This window comes from Lonchura striata, chromosome 4 (assembly GCF_046129695.1).
Source record: "Lonchura striata isolate bLonStr1 chromosome 4, bLonStr1.mat, whole genome shotgun sequence".
Lineage (NCBI taxonomy): Eukaryota > Metazoa > Chordata > Aves > Passeriformes > Estrildidae > Lonchura > Lonchura striata.
Window position 1 is genome coordinate 29,468,128 of NC_134606.1, and position 16,247 is coordinate 29,484,374.

General features: G+C 38.8%; 1 protein-coding gene across 2 annotated transcripts in view; it reads right to left on the reverse strand.

The window, feature by feature from the left end:
- Positions 1–15,250, reverse strand: part of MTMR7 (myotubularin related protein 7) — a 41,401-nt gene extending 26,151 nt beyond the window's left edge. The window contains exons 1-3 of one of the 2 annotated variants that reach the window (XM_021535712.3): positions 14,910–15,250; positions 3,916–4,038; positions 2,185–2,347 (exon numbers count right to left, since the gene is read on the reverse strand). In XM_021535712.3, coding sequence (XP_021391387.1) covers positions 2,185–2,347; positions 3,916–4,038; positions 14,910–14,933 — 310 coding nt within the window. In that variant the 5' untranslated portion in view covers positions 14,934–15,250. Of the gene's footprint in view, positions 1–2,184; positions 2,348–3,915; positions 4,039–7,474; positions 8,573–14,909 lie in introns of those variants that run through there. The other variant, XM_077782848.1, reaches the window with a different exon arrangement.
- Positions 15,251–16,247: the final 997 nt, after the last annotated feature.

Here is a 16,247-nt window from a genome sequence, read left to right on the forward strand (position 1 = left end):
GTCTCTAATTTCAAATTTCTGGCATGACACAGATTAGGGGGACAGTCAGGTTTATTTCTCACATGTTAACCTAAAGTTTTAGCACAATCCATAAATCCAACCTGAGCTTTTGGTAACAATCTGAGATCCTTTTTCCACTGCTTTGTTGTCAGAAGCATCTGGATTTTCTTTCCAAGGGACCTGCTCTTCACAGGCACAAGGAAAGCCTTTAAAAATCTACCTGTGTATCCAGGTTATTTATGACTGAAATCTGCCTCAACATAATAAGTATTATCACATGATGGCATCTGCACATAAGAACAAAAATGTTCAAGTATTAGTAGTCAGTGCCTTAAAGGTCAGTTACCACATCTTTGCCAGTACTTACAAGAACTTTCCCAATCTTTCAGTAATTTTGCCATAAACATCTGCAATCCTGCTATTAAACATGTAGTATCTTATGATCAGCTTGTTTTACAAAATGGCTTAATTAGGAAAAAAGGGCCAAATTCAGCTGACTTGACCTTATTAAAATTATAGCAAAAAAAAAAAAATTAAGCATAACCTTCACCTTTAACATAACTAGGACATCAGATAGCATAGAACATGCTGAGACAGTATACAACAGGAGCTTCTCTTAGGAATAAATGAACAGGCAAAAAATGGAAAATAGAGCCTGAATGGGTCAAATTATCTGCTCATGGAGTAACAAATACTTTCTAATGCTGAGTAACCGTATTACCTAAAGAAAGTACAGCCTCATGCCCTGACAAAATGTCAGGGAAGAGCACTGTCAGGTACAAATGACTCAGCTTGAATCAGAGCCTTCTAATTTTGAGTAGGTATGCATGATTTTATCCTGTCTCAGATCATGATCAGATAGTTTGGTGGAGAAGGAAAATTATTCTGCAGCTAAACTATGCAAAAAGCTAATTCTACAGTGCTGTTATTACATCTTCTTTACTCAGACCTTCTTGTCCACTGCAGTCAGTCACTAAACTTGTATTCAGGGTCCTCAGCTACTCTTCCTTTCATCATTCTGGTGCATAGCAGCACGCACACCTCCTCCTGCCTCCAAGAAAAAGGATTACAGAATCTCATGCCTTCCAGCATACATGAATATGTACTTGCAGCTGAGGTACATAGAATGAATCCAGATTTTCATCAGCAGAGCCACTGATAGAATTTTTCGAATTGTTTTAAATTTCTCTGATTTTTAATTTTTAAAATTTCTCTGATTACTTTCATCCTGCTACTTTAAGATACTTCTGCCACAGTTATACAGTATTACTGCTACTACTAGAACTTTATAAAGGTGAGTAGCTGTGCTGGTGGACTGTGCAATTTTTGTCCCCTCTACACAGCAGATAAAACTGGTACTCTCCTAACAAGAAAAAAATTAAATCCAGTTGTTGTCAGCTTTGTAAAGACTGCATCAGATAATTTCTTTCCATACTATTAAAATAATAATAAATAACAAAATTTGGTGTCGTATTTCTAAAGTAATAGTTTAAAAAAACAACCCAGAAGCTTTGTCAATTGGATCTTAGGAGGGCACAGTGCAGATAGGAGCTATAATGTAGGCAATCAAATGTTGGCCTTTGACGCAACATTTAGTTTTTCATTGAAAAGGGGAAAGGTTACAAAAGGATCTTGAACTGAATTCAGAAACACACAGGGCATAGTCAAAATGTAGATAATAATGGGCCAAAACACAGGCAGCCCAGTGAAATAAAACAACTACATGCTGCTAAACCTTCCACTGATTTTAAGGAATTTCTGCGCAGCACAAAAAGTTATAATGGAAACCTTGCAGGACCACTAAATATATTGTAAAGTTTTTGTTACAACAGGGACATAAAACTTACCTGAATTTAGAATATTCTCCTAAATTTGCATTTACACAAGTCATCCAGAAAATGAGTTGCACACAAAATAGCATTGTAATATATTTTATGGCCCACAATGCCCTAGAGTATTATTTTGAATAGAAATTCATGTCATGCTTTGTGGAATTAACTACTTGTTACAATGAGCTTTCTTCTTTGATCTACAAATGATTATATCAATATTTCTCTCGTAACACATCTCTATTGAAACTTTTTTCTTAACCTGCAAAGGACAAAGATGCATAGACATATTTCTTCCATTAAATTCTCCTTCTTCAGGATGAAGGCTGATTTTTGTGCTGTTTTCTTCCCATACCTGGTCGAGCCAGACGTATCAGAGATATGTAAACATCATGGCAGTCTCGTTCCTGAGGGATCACCAGATGGATGACCTGGAAATTCTTGCAGCGGATCAGTAATGGGCAGCCAGTGGCAGTGGTGGCTTGCTTCTCAATAGAGGCAATTTGACTGTGGAGAACCTGAGGAGAATTGAAAAGAATTATGCTAGTCAAATCTTTCAGAAGAAAAGTAATTATTTATAATTATGTGCTAGAGCAGGTACAGTAGCTTCCACTACTCTTTCAGAAAACCCTCGTGCTCCTCCTCTTGTAGTCTTGTTCCTACAGCTTGATACATCACCTGCAGACAAAGGGGCATTTGTGGAGTGTTTCAGCTGCTCAAACATCGGCCTGCTCACATTATCCAAAGCTTTTATTTTTGTTGCTTTAGTGTAAGCTGGTGGTTGTAAAGCTCTTTTCATCTATTTGCACAGTGAAAAGATGAACTAGCATCAGTTACATAAGGCTAAAATATTGTGCCTCCTCACGGGTAGAATGGTAATGCTGATACAATTTTAAATACTGCATCAAATGAGATGAAACATTACAATAAAAACCTGGTCAGGAATAGTGGGATCAAAGGAAGATGGAGTTAATAAGTGCAAAAATGGACAAGGGGTACATAATTAAGCTACATAAAAGACTCTCAGGTGTATGACACCAAGCAATAGCTGTATCTGTATGTGTACATGTGTGCTGGCTTTGGCTGGGGTAGAGTTAATTTCCTTTACAGTGGCTGACATGTTTTGGATTTGCACTGAATACAGGGTTGATAACATAGACATGGCTTTATAGAGATGTTTACACAGAGCCAAGGCCTACTGCAATGCTGGCAAGGAAACTGAGAGTGCATGGGGGGCTGGGAGGAGGCACAGCCAGGACAGGTGACCCCAAGTGACCAAAGGTGTGTTCCAGACCATACGACATGATGCTCAGTATGTAAAGTGGAAGGAAGCAGGACACATTTGGAGTGATGACGTTCGCCTTTCCAAGTCACTGTCAGGTGTGACGGTGTGCTGATCTCCTGGACATGGTTGAACACCTGCCTGCCCATGGGAAGCAGTGAATTTTATCCTTGTTTTGCTTTGCCTGTGTGTGTGGCTTTTGCTTTCCCTATTAAACTCTCTTTATCTTAACCCATAAATTTTCTACCTTTTACCCTTTAGCTACTCTCCCTGATTCTGCTGGCTGGGGGAGTGAGCGAGTGGCTGCAGGGGGCTTGGTCAATGGCTGGGGTTAAACCACAAGAAAATGCAAAGTATGTTGTCAATCAATCAAAACAGTTCATTCAAAATACTACTTTATAAAAAAAATCAGAGTTATAAACCAACAAAATCACTGATTCAACACTAGCAGTAAGGGAGAAGGCCAAGAATTAACAGAACCAAGGAAGTAGTTCACATTCAAGGCATTTCTCCTTGGTTCTTCCTGGATTATAGGAGCAACAGTGCAGTTTACAGCTGCTGTTACTCAGTCAATCACACCTGGTTTTCATACAGTGAAGGCCCTTCTATTCCTCTCACTATACTGTAATATCTAGAATCCACTGAAAACTTCTGAAAATTACTAGGCTGGAACTTCACATGATCTCATAAAAACAGCCATATGAAATAATTAACTATTTTTAAAGTGTTTTGGAACTAATTTTCATGTTACCATCAGTAAAGTAACATGCACTTACAACTAACTGAAATAATAAAAATTCATACCCAGGTTTCTTTGCGAGTTTCAGAACCATTCTCCACAAATATGACATGGGTAGCTGTTAAATATAAGGTTCCCACCACAGCTCTTCTTGAAGATAAACGATCAAGTAACCTAACATTTTCCACCTATAAAAAAAAGTGACAGAGAAAAAAAATGAAATAATTAGGCTATGACAGAAAGTTCAATAGTGAGAGTTCAATGTTCACATTTTGTATATTACAAAGTTCTTTTCAGCACAACATTAAATATCAAAGAAGTACAACTATATGAGAAACTGTGATTATATTATGTGATTTATTTCTAGATCTTCCTTAATGTTCCTCTTCTCCCCTCTCTTGTGGTACCTCTGTATCCAAAAACCTGTTACTTAACACTTCCAAAGTGTGATCTCCTCTTACCAAAACCCTGTGACAGCAAGGCATGGCTTGTCCTTCAGCTAAACTCTAGGTCCATTCAAGCCATTCTAGCTAAATTAAAATAATAAGTAGGAGATAATACTGGAAGAGTGTCTTTCTTCAATGGGTCTCATTGAGGCAAATTTTCTCCCATGCAAATCTCTGTTAAGATTAAAAACAATGCTAAAATAGTTTAAAAGAGTTAAAAAACAAAAACAAAAAAACATTTTGATGTTTCTCCCTACATTCTCCCTACATTCCTGTTCAGGCTGACAGGAGAGGTTACACTGGAAGATTTTGCCTTCAGTAACTTTTCAATGGAACTCAAGAGCTCCACTTCCACTGCTCTCCCACCTTGGGCACAAAATGGACATTCTCACTTTGCTGCCCTCCTAACAACAGGAGAGTCTAAAACACATTATTAACTCTCAGATCACCAGCTTGTGACTTGTACATCATAAGTGTTTTGTATATGGCACGTGCTATAGTCTCCTATTAGGGGTAGGAACTAGATGATCTTTAAGGTCCCTTTGAACACGTGCCACTCTAGGCTTCCATGATTTCTGACTCAGAAACTAGAGTAATAAAAAAATCAACAAATTGGATATTCAGTGGGATAAAACCTGTCCAAAGCAGTTATCAGTTTGCTACCATGGGTTTGATAGATCTCCTACTACAACAATTTTAAAATTAATTTATTTTCCTGAAAAACAGAATGCCAGCATCTGAGAGTTACATGTTTGAAATGTGTATTCCAAATACATTGCACTATTTTTAAAATAGGAATAAAGAAAACCTTAAAATGAAAATAAGCCAGTTTAGTAGCAAAATGCTTAAAATCAAACCGTTATTAAAGCAGAGTCATCTCCCTCAAGGCCAGTTATAATCTGTTTTAAACAAAAATAAAACTTTTTCTTTAAACAAAAAAGCCTGCTAGAAAGCATGGATGAAGTCTTTTCCCAGGGCCATTTACTTCAGAGGTCATGTGTTGGCTTGAGAAGGAATGGAAGAAATACAGTATTAACCAAGCAAGCATTCAGCAGCAAGCAAAAGAGGAGGGATTATACAAAAGAAAAATGTAGGCAGGAACTCACAAAAGCAATAAAAATCAGCATTGTCTGGATGAAGAAAGGCCCCTACGCTGCAGCCCAGCCAGGGCTCTGCTGCACAGGCACTGATCTTGCACAAGGCACTCATCACCCACCCCAGCCTACAAAATGAGCTGTCATGGGCCATGAGACACAAGCAAAGCAGGCATCACACAGCAGGACAGGGCTGAGGGATGAATTTCCAGACCTCCCAGGTCACATCCTTCCCCACTCATCAATCACAGCCCCATGACTGAAAAATGCTAACCAACAAAGCTCCTCTTTGGTTGTGGTTTCTTCTGGGTTTTTGGTTTTGTTTTGTTTTTAATACAGAACTAGAAAGGTTGGATCTGAATGACTAGGAACAGTTGCAGTAAGAGCTGTGTGGTAAGTCTGATTTCATCAAAGCAAATGCAATGGCTGCACTGGGGAGATCAGAATTCACCTCTCCCTGCAGTTTGTCTCTCAAGAACAGACAGTTGCAGCAGCTGAAGAAGAGTGTGAGAGGCAGGCATGTACTCATGCTCCCTCAGGATCTCAGCCAAGCTCTGGGGCCTTCCTAAGATGAGGCCACACTTTTTAATAGCCATAACTATATTTACATTCCATTCATTTTACTAAATAACATTTTGTATATCTGTAACTTATTGGTGTAATCATCCTGTGAGAGTGAACTTCACATTTCAGCTACACATTGTATAAAAAAATCCCTTCCTCCTGCTCTTTTTGAGCCTGTCACCAGTTATGTGCCACACGTGGTGTTACAGATCCTTCCCTCCATCCTCGTGTTCCAAGAGTGAAGAGCCCAACTTTACATAGTTGTGACCTTTATAGAAGCTATTCCAGACAAGCTCTTCCACATTTTTGATTATTCTGCATGAGGTCTACTTCCTGGCAAAAGGCCAAAAGTGCAAACAGAACTCAAAAGTTGGATGTACAACATCCAACATCTGTACATGCAACATCTGTTTCTGTGGAGTGGAATAGTGATGTTTGTTCTTTTGCTTTTTATTTAGTTTTTAAAAGTTCTTAAAAATTGCTTATTTTTGGTCCTCTGCTGAACACACTAGGGTTTGGGTTAGTTTTGGTGGGTTTTTTGTTCTTGTTTTTTTTTTAGAACTAGCGATTGTAACTCTTAGTCATGCCTGCATACATAAGTCAAGATCTACCTCTCATGTGTATTATATTTATTAATGATAAATTTAGTGGATCAGTATAATAAGACATTGCTCAATCTTAGATTTAACTCTGCTGATCAAAAGATTCAGAAAATGAGCTTTCTTTCTTCTTCTGCCCTCTCCCAGTCAGGAAAAGAAAGCCATGTCCAGCAGTTTCTTTAAACCTATGGAGTTTGGGAATTGAGAGAATAGGTATAGGTTCATTTCCACAAGAAGGGAGCACACACTGCAATAGTGCTTTGGAAGAAGAGTTTTTCCATCTAAAAAGTCACAGCATGCTGAGAAATCAGCCCTAGTAGCCAAAATTTATATCAGAAAGAGATAATTATTATTTTTATTTTTTTCCTATAAAATAATGCTCCACTTTTTCACCAAATTAACTGGAGACATTTTTGGAGAATGTAGGAAATTATGTATGTACTGGCATGTCATGAAAAAGCATAGAGACCATGCACATGTGCTTCACCTAAAATGAACAGCTGGTGTGAGAGACCAGATTGGAAAACACAAGTCTGTAAAGTCTTCCAGTCTGAGAGCTGGCAGACCACAAGGAATTAGAAAGAAAACAATAGCCAAGGCAGTCTAGAGCAGGGCATCTAAGTAAAACTTCCATAATTTAAATAATTGATTTGAAGCTCTTGCCTATCTTTTTTTCTCCTTTTTTATTTTTCTTTCCTGATGAGTATGGTTGTATAGGTCTAAAGAAAAGACCACCAGGAGATTTATTTCAATGACTACAACTGCTTACATGGAGATAAATAAAGATGGCCAGAAAGTCTATTTCCAATGCAACACAGATGACAGAAAAAAGGAGGCAAAAATAGAAGTTAAAGGGAACACAGATTAAGAACAGATGGAAAGCACTTTTTACTCGGAGAATAAACATGACAAATGACTTACAAACAAGGCTGCCAAGAGGTCATTCAAGAAAAAAAATGTTATATTAGGGAAAATCATGGGCCAAAGTTTTATTCAGGCACAACTCCCACCAGTTTCAACAGGACTCCCACCTAAGGAAGAACAGCAAGTATATGACCCTGAAAGCATTTGAAATAGTTTGTGTGCCAAAAGGTTATTCCTAAAAATATTCAAGTACTCTAATTTGTTTTCATTTTTAGTTTAAATAACTTTTTAAATAAGCTTTGACTGCATTACCTATTTTTGAATGCTTTTTGAATATTCTACCTTCGTCCTCACTTTAAGCTGTTCAAGTGTCTCCAAACACGTCAGCATCTCAAAACAGTGCAGAAATTACTGCTACTATTTCAGGCTGCTCACAGTTCCACATGGGAAAGCTTTTTCAGATAAACACAGGATCAGTTCCGACTGTGGGCTCAGACTGAGCAGGGAAAGCAGAAGCAAAACTATACAGCAAATTGGCCAGAACTTGAGCTTCCTGTCACAGCAAAGCTCATGTGCAGCATGGAGATGCTATCTGACACAAAATGGTCTCTGCTGTAGGATTTTCCAATAAAATTCAATTTTGAATTATGAAAAAAAAAAATCTCAAAGGGCTTTTTTCTCACTACATAGGTTTTAAGTCTATGTGTTTGCTTCCTATGCATTAGCTAACTTGAAGACACTTGAACAGCTAGTCACTGCCATGGTCATCACTGAACTGCCCATTATCACTGAGCATCTTGATGAAGCTGAAAAGCCTGTTTGTCAGCCAAAAACAAAAGAGATCAGCTCCCACGTCACCAAATTTTCCCCATTCCTTTAGAAGGAGCCCTAATTCATCTCCTCTAATACCTTATCCCAAGAAGGAGAAAGGCTAGAAAACCCTCCCATCCAGGAGAAAGTTGCCAATTAAAGGTAAACAGGGAATTCTTCATGCAGGCCATATCCTCAGGAGCTTCTCTATTTTTCAGACACTTGAAATTCACTGCTCTACCACAATCTGTAAAAGCAAGTTTCATGTAAAAGCTGATTAAGTACCTTGAAATTTGGCTGTACCGATGAGTTCCAGTGATTCTTCAAGGATAAATAAAAGCCACTTTTCATTCATCCCCTTGGCCTCCTAGACTGACCAGATATTTCTGCTGCTTTCCCTACTCTCCTCAAGAGGTTACACACGAGTAAAAGCAAGAAGAAACTGCATCCTGGGAATTCATGATAGGACTCTCATTGGCCTTAGCACTGTGGCAGACAAAAGCCTGAGCTTAATGAGAAAAAAGGAGCACAGCTGGTATGGTTTGAGGCCAAGTGGAATATCTGAGCTTTCTTCACCCTGGTTGACCCCAGCTATCCATGTGTTTAGCATAATTCCTGAGAGTGAAAAAGCACAACATGTAAAAGACCAAATGCTATTACTCTTTTTTTCCAACACAAAGATAGTAGTGTTGTACTTGTTAAACAAAATATATAGTAAGTGATCTTTCTTGCATGATCTTGGAGCAAGAATAAAAGAAAAATGAATTGCCAATTGATGCTGCCTTTTAATGTGGTTTCCATTCTATTTCATAAGAATTATAAAAACTGTACTTGATGCATGTTACTTTTTTATATTTTCCTCTCTGAAAAGATCTCCCAAGACCAGTAAAATAATGCACAGTCTATGAAGTTCGATGGCTGCATATGTTAAAAGACTCAAAGCCAAAAGTAAATAATTACATTTAAGCAAAGACACTTTAAGAGATGCATTGTAAAAAGCTTCCTCAGGGCAAATCTGACGGGATGGGGGAAAATATTCAAGAAAAATATAACAAGTTTAATTTTCTAAAGGACTAAAGTGAAATGGAGGAAGAGCTGAAAAAATAATAAGAACTGACTCATAACAGCAAGACAGACAACAAAGTACCTAATAATTTGGCTTTAAAAAGAAACTAAACTGCTAAGATCTACAAAGAGTGAGGTCACCACCGCATTATCAGATACACCTGAGTATCAGCTGCATAATGAGAGCAACTAAGTGTATTCAATTAAAACTCCTATCTAAGGGCTTTAATTTAGGAAAAACAGGGCTTCCCCACAACAGCAAATCTTAATGCATTTGCCAGATTTGTTTAGATTTGGCTCTGAAAAGATATTCAGGGAGCAAGAATTCTGCATGCAGCCAAAGGATACTAATAAATACATCTTTAAACTCTTCTATTTGATACAGGCTTTTCTGTTACATGTTTAAAACCATGCCCTGTTCAGCAGCCTATTTTAAAGCAGAAGTACCAAGCCATTTCAGCTGTGCAGGCCATGAGAGATTTGCATTAAAAATTGATTTGTAGGACTCCTTTTCTGGTGGTAGGGACCTGTCTTTCTCAGCAGAGTACACCTGCAGAGCAGGAAATGTCAGTGTGCATTTTCTATTGCAAATAGATCATTCCTTTTCTTTACAGATAGCAATAGCTCACATACCACCCACTTGGGCACATTAACAGCCGGCCTAGAGATTCCAGCCTTGACCACCCCAAAGTCTAACTTCTCAAATCCTTCATTCCAACTTCAGTCTCCTACTATGAATAAAAAAAAAAAAATAAACTAAAATCAAAGAGGACCCTGCAGACATGCATTATTAATGATTTCCACTACTATTTTTCAAGTGCAATAAGGTTTAGAGTTAGCAGTTTAGACATAAATACAAAGACAACAAATTGAAATTACTACCCACCCATGATTTTAGAGCTTGTTTTAGCCAGCTACCTCTTTATTGAGCATCATATTATTGAAAATATGTGTAATCTTCTGACCATTTTTGACTAAATATTTTGAGAATAATAGCTATTACAAGAATTTGTTTAAATCAAAATTCACACTAATAAGAAGGTAGCTTGATGACTCTAATTCAAAAAAAATATTTTATAGCACAATTCCCAACAGATATTTTAAGTCTGATCCTACAATATGTGGACATTTTCTGCAGCTCTTATTTTTATTTTATCCACATCCAGTCTGATGTTACCACAGAACATTTTCTGACATAGTATACTACAAAGCTCACTTGTATTAAATTTATCCTTCAGGCTCAAAGTTTCATAGCACAAAGATGGAAAAAATGGAACCCAAAGAAAACTAAGTTGCGTTCTAAACAAGGAATATTTATTTATAATAAAAAATCCATAACTCACAAAATCAGACTTAAATGTGTCCAGGATTAGTGCAGATGTTTTAATGCATCATTTAACTAAAGCAGCAAAATAGAATGACATATTTGAAGCCATTAAAAATTACTGGATCCAGAACAGGCTAAACAATTTTTAACTATGATGTAAAATGAGAAACAGTTATGAAGTCAGAAAACACCAGATGAATTGTAAAACACACTGCTCTAAGTTGTATACTTAGAGGAAAGTACAGAAACCACCTTCACACAACACTCAAAAAGCAGGAAATCAGCTTTGCACTTAAAAGACGTTGCACAATGTATTTGCTGTAACCTGATGACCCAAAACACCACTAAAAGGCAAAGGTCATGCCAGCCTCACCTCCTCTACCTTTTCTAAGTAGCAAACTAAACACAAGTTTAGCCAAATTCTAGTGCTATAGTGAAGTGTCTGTGGCACTCCATTCCCCATTCCCAGTGGGAGAAACAACCATCCATGTCCCCAGGTGTTTCAAAATACTACCTCAGGGCTGCTGCCATCTTTCTACATCACTGAAATAAATCAAACTTTTCCAAAAGGAATTGTAGCTTGGATACAGAGAACATAACTATAATATCACACCTTATCTCAACAGAAAGCACACAGAGAACAGTGGTAGAATATGCCAACTTACCTTAAAAAAATGTAGAGATCAAGCAACCCAGAACATGAAGTTGGAAAGCAAAGACTGGGCATGCTGGGTTCAATTTTGTTATTGATCTGGATAGACACCTTTACAAATGTTTTGCCATTGTGATATATAAAGTGGATATAAATTACATGGGTTTCCTGATGGAGACTTTGTGAAAAAGGACATGTAATAAAATTTTATAAAAAAAGCAAGAATTATGGAAAGTTGATTGAAAACAAAAGCAAGTACACAGCTCATTTACACATGCTGGAAATTTATTCTGTGAAGCAATACATCTGGTAGATAGATTTGTCATTAACAAATGGGAGCAGATCTTAAATTCTGCCCGAGAGAAGCAGATATTAAATTCTGCCTGAGGAAATACCTCACCATAACATCACAAAAAATGAAAGTCATCCCAAGTATTCTGTTAACACTGAGCCAAAAGAATTTCTGGGCTAAGTCCCCTGAAGACAGCTAGTACACCAGGGATAAAATAATGTGTTCTTTATTATAAGGCCATTAAGTAGGTCTGTTGCCAATATAAAAACACAAATTATATGAACATATCCACAGAACTCTGTATCTTTCATCCCGTTATTGGCCAGACATATCTCTCTACACATGCTCATAAAACATGCTTCAAATCTTCTCAGAAGTATTCCTGATTTCTTTTATTCAGAATGTTATGAGCTGTTGGTCACATTTTGGGTTTGGAGAGCTCTCCTAAATTATCTTGCTGTCCAATCCAAACTCATGTCAGTCACTAGTTTTAATAATTTTTAATTTTTAAAGGGGTATGGGAGTTATATATTCTACTCAGCAATGAGGGAGGGTTTCCAACTCTTAAATTTCAATTACAGCCTTCATACATAGGATGGCATTTACCTTGTGAAAATACAGTGCCTCTGTATGTTCATACAACCATACATCACGTATGCACCCTGTTTTCTGCCAAGAGTATAACAACAGAACAATAGTGGTCAGTACACCAAATAGTGTGTTAGCAGGTGGATACGTACAGTCTGTGGGGAAAGCACCAGAATGGCTTTTGTGGTGGGGAATCCTACTCCAGAAGAGTCTTGCAAAACAGTGTGTGGGCAAAAGAGACACATAGGGTTTCAACACACACAGCCATGGTAGAATATCTCCAGGAAAAACAACCTAAAACATATCTGTCCAATCCAATGGACTGGACATAGGAAAGAGGTCTTGGTGTCATTGATGATATTTCTCTGAAATTATCTGAATCTGGTGAGTTGTGATCAAGATTTACTGTGAAGGCATGGATAAGATGAACATGGAGTTTTTATTAACCAAATCCTTGAAGCTAGAAGGAAGCAATACTGAAGGAAGCTACTCAGGACTTTTCAAAAGATAGAAGAAGGTAATTTTTGTAAAGCCATGATCTTCTGGAGCTCACTTCCATGCTGGCTGTGGAGCTGGAGAGTGTCATCCTGTCTATAAGGAGCTCTGGCTAACTGGCACAGAAAGATCCATAAATGGACACAAATGGAACTAGGAAGAGCTGGACCCTAATACAACTGTAGATGCTGAGAAGCTGCAGAATGTGGCCAGGTCTAAATGCTCTCTCTCCTCTGTCACTCTGACAGAGTAGTTATCTTAATGAACTACTGATCCAACTGGTATGGAATTACCTTCTGCTTTTTAAATGTCTGTTATGTTTTATCAGATTAATTTTAATATTTATGAACCATAAATCACTACAGTCATATTTCACTTAAAATTAAAACAACTGCTGAGACCTAATGGGTGTTATGTAATATAGAACTCCCTTTGAAGGAAAAGCTTCTACTTGGGCCAAGAATTGTGTTTTCCGACATTATTAAGTTTATTAACTTGCTACGTATGGAATTTATCTTGATTTTCCATGTGGATGGGTTTGTGAATCAGGAAAGTGTCATTATTCGGAGATCAATACTTTTGCAGAGCAGGGCAGTCACTTCTCAAATTTCTCTCAGGACAAGATGGTATGGAGTCAGGAAATGTGACACCAGAGGCTAACACATGATACTGTGAGCTTTCCCTTACCTATTTTTACATTATAGGCATTGGAAAACATTTAATGTTCAGTTCCAAATTATCAAAACCAAATTCAGTAAAAACAAAACAAAACAAAACAAAACAAAACAAAACACCCCAACAATTACTGGCAGCTGATTTTAAGCTGAGAGGTTTAAAAAAAATCAAATGTATCAATTCTGTCAGATAGCTGTAGATACATTGATTTTTCAGTGTATTTAGGAGTAACTGGAGAAATTAAGTATTTTAGTAGTGACTCATGTTGATTTCCTACATTTATGTTGGAAATTTTAAGGATTTTTGTACCCCTTGTAGCTTTAAATCATGCCTTCTAAACTGCTCTATTATATCAGATACCATTCAGCATAGCTATAATGTAAAAGACTGCCAGGATCCAGGACTGCAGAATCACCCCACACTGAGTTAAGATTTTCAGTGATCTGAGGCATTGGTACAGTGCCTTCTCACAGTATCAGATACAGAAATGGCTTTTACATATGCAGAGTAATATTTTCTGGACCAGGATCTGGTTGTAGAAAAGGAAACAGATAAGCTTCCATTGCCTGCAACAGGGACTTTCCTGGGTCTTCCATTCACAGCAAACACAACCATTTATTTTTTGGATATTTTTCTACCCTTATTAGTTTGCTTTCAACATTTTTCTCGTTCATGCTTTCAGCATTCTTCAGCGAATGGTCACTGATTGTACCTTCCTGCAGGACACATACTATTCTGAAATTCTTCCTTCCCAGAAAGGGAGATAACAGATAATGAAATGAGACTAGAAGAAAGGCAGTTGTTACAAATACCTATCTTCTTACTAGATTTACAACTTAACACCTAAAGGCCAAAAAAGATAGACAAATAACAAGGACCATCATATTAAATCTTGATAATAAATACAAATAAATTCTTAAATTCAGGGGGTTGGGTTATACTATAGTCTAGTTGAGTGTTAGGACATAGGTTGAACTTGATCTTAGGGGTCTCTTTCAACCTCATTATTCTCTGATTCTGTGATTCTGTATAAATAAATAAATATGAAAATATATCCCACCCCATTTCGAATTAACATATTGCTCTGGTTCACTTTTTTTGTTTTTACTTTTAATCTATATCTTTTCTGCGTTAAAACTGTCTTTTTTTTTTTTTTTTTCCTAGAGCAACGTGGCAATTTTGTTAACAAATACAGGCCTAGTGCTTAGAAAGCTGCAGAAAAAGACGGATTACGTCGGCTAAAGATCAAACATGCATAAAACCACTAAATCAATTCATCACCAAGTCTGAAATCTTTGGGCAAACGAAAGGCGCCTGAGAAGCAGGTAACGCAGCTGCCATTCCGGACACCCGCAGCTCTCGGCCGGTGCCTGCGCTAACAGAGGGACGGGGCGAGCAGCCCGACAAGCCCATAGCGCAGAGCAACGCGCCCGCCCGGCGTTCCGGGCAGGGATCACGGCAAGGTGGCCGGGAAGCAGCCCGCAGCATCGGCTGGAAGGCCGCAGAGGCCCGCAGGGCTGCGGTGCGAGGCTCCCTCGGGCTGGAGCGGGAGTGGCCTGGGGATGCTGCCGCGGCCGGCGGGACCCACCTTGGGCATCCGGATGTGCTCCATGGCGGCAGCGCCCGCCGAGCTCCTCACGCACCGCCCGCCGCCGGCGGAGGCGCCCCGCGCACCTGGCCTCCCCGCCTTCCTCCGGCCCTGCTGCGGGAAAGAAATTTATTTTTTTTAATAATATATTTGCATTTTATGTTTTCCTGGCGTTTTCCGGCGCGGACGGGAAGGAAGAAGGGAGGGTTTATTGGCGGCAGATGATGCGCCCGTGCCGCGATGCCGGCAGGTCAGCGGCTGGCTCCACCTCCCCGCAGCTGCCATGCCGCCCCGGCCGCGGGGATGCTCCGCGCCCGCCGCTCCCGCACCGCCGGCCCGCTCGGCCTGCTGTCTTACCGAGCGGTACATCGCCCTGCCCTTTCTTCCAGCGAGATAAGATCGGCAGCATAAAGCGAGCTCTGCCTCAGATCGCCTCCCCCCATTTTGTTTGTTCCTTGGCCCAGCGTGTACAGTAGCTCAAAGACAGAAGCTGCACTCAGTGAAACTGAAGCACTGAATTTTGTTTATCTCAAGCTCTGTGTGTCTGTAATTCACGACTTTGTTGCATCCTCAGATTTGCACAAGGGAATATTTTCTGTGACAGAGTTCTCAGCCTTGTGCTAGAAATTCCTTCTCCCATCATTTGCCTTACCTATTGCCAGAGATGTGTTTCCTCTTGGAGCAAAAAGAAATGACACTGAGATGATTTTCCCAGTTTACCAGTGTGAAGATAAAGAACAGGTATCTCTAACCATCTGTCATACACTAACCAGCTATCATATTCAGAGCAATAAGAGAAACTTCTCAGTATTTACACCAATGTGCAAATGACTAGAGGTGCTAGTATATTATTTCAGATACACCTTAAATATAAAATGCCCAGGTATTCTATACTGATCAAGGTATTCCAGCAATTCTGGCTGGTCACAAGTAGGGACTAGGCTTATGAAGGCATAGAAACCAATGTGGACGCCTGTCAAACAAACGCCACAAAGGCCACAGCAAGAGGAGTCTGCTTCAGAGCAACAGAAGCACTCCACATATCCTCTTCTTGCCTGCAGAGAACAGAGCAAGCTTAATTTGTTTTGTGAAAGAAAAAATATGGGTTGAAAATAACACAGAGTCACCAAAAACAGAAATGCATTTTACCCCAGGGGAAAGGGAATAGTGGGTACAGCTGTACTGGTTCCAAAGTTTATCCAATCCTGCCAATTTCTTGCTAATGAATAGCTAGATGAAGGGGTTTTCCTCCATTTCTTATCCACAAAACCCAGGGCATAAAGAGTTGGAGGATTTTTTTGGTTTTGGTTTTTGGTTTGTTTTTTGGTTTGGTTTTGT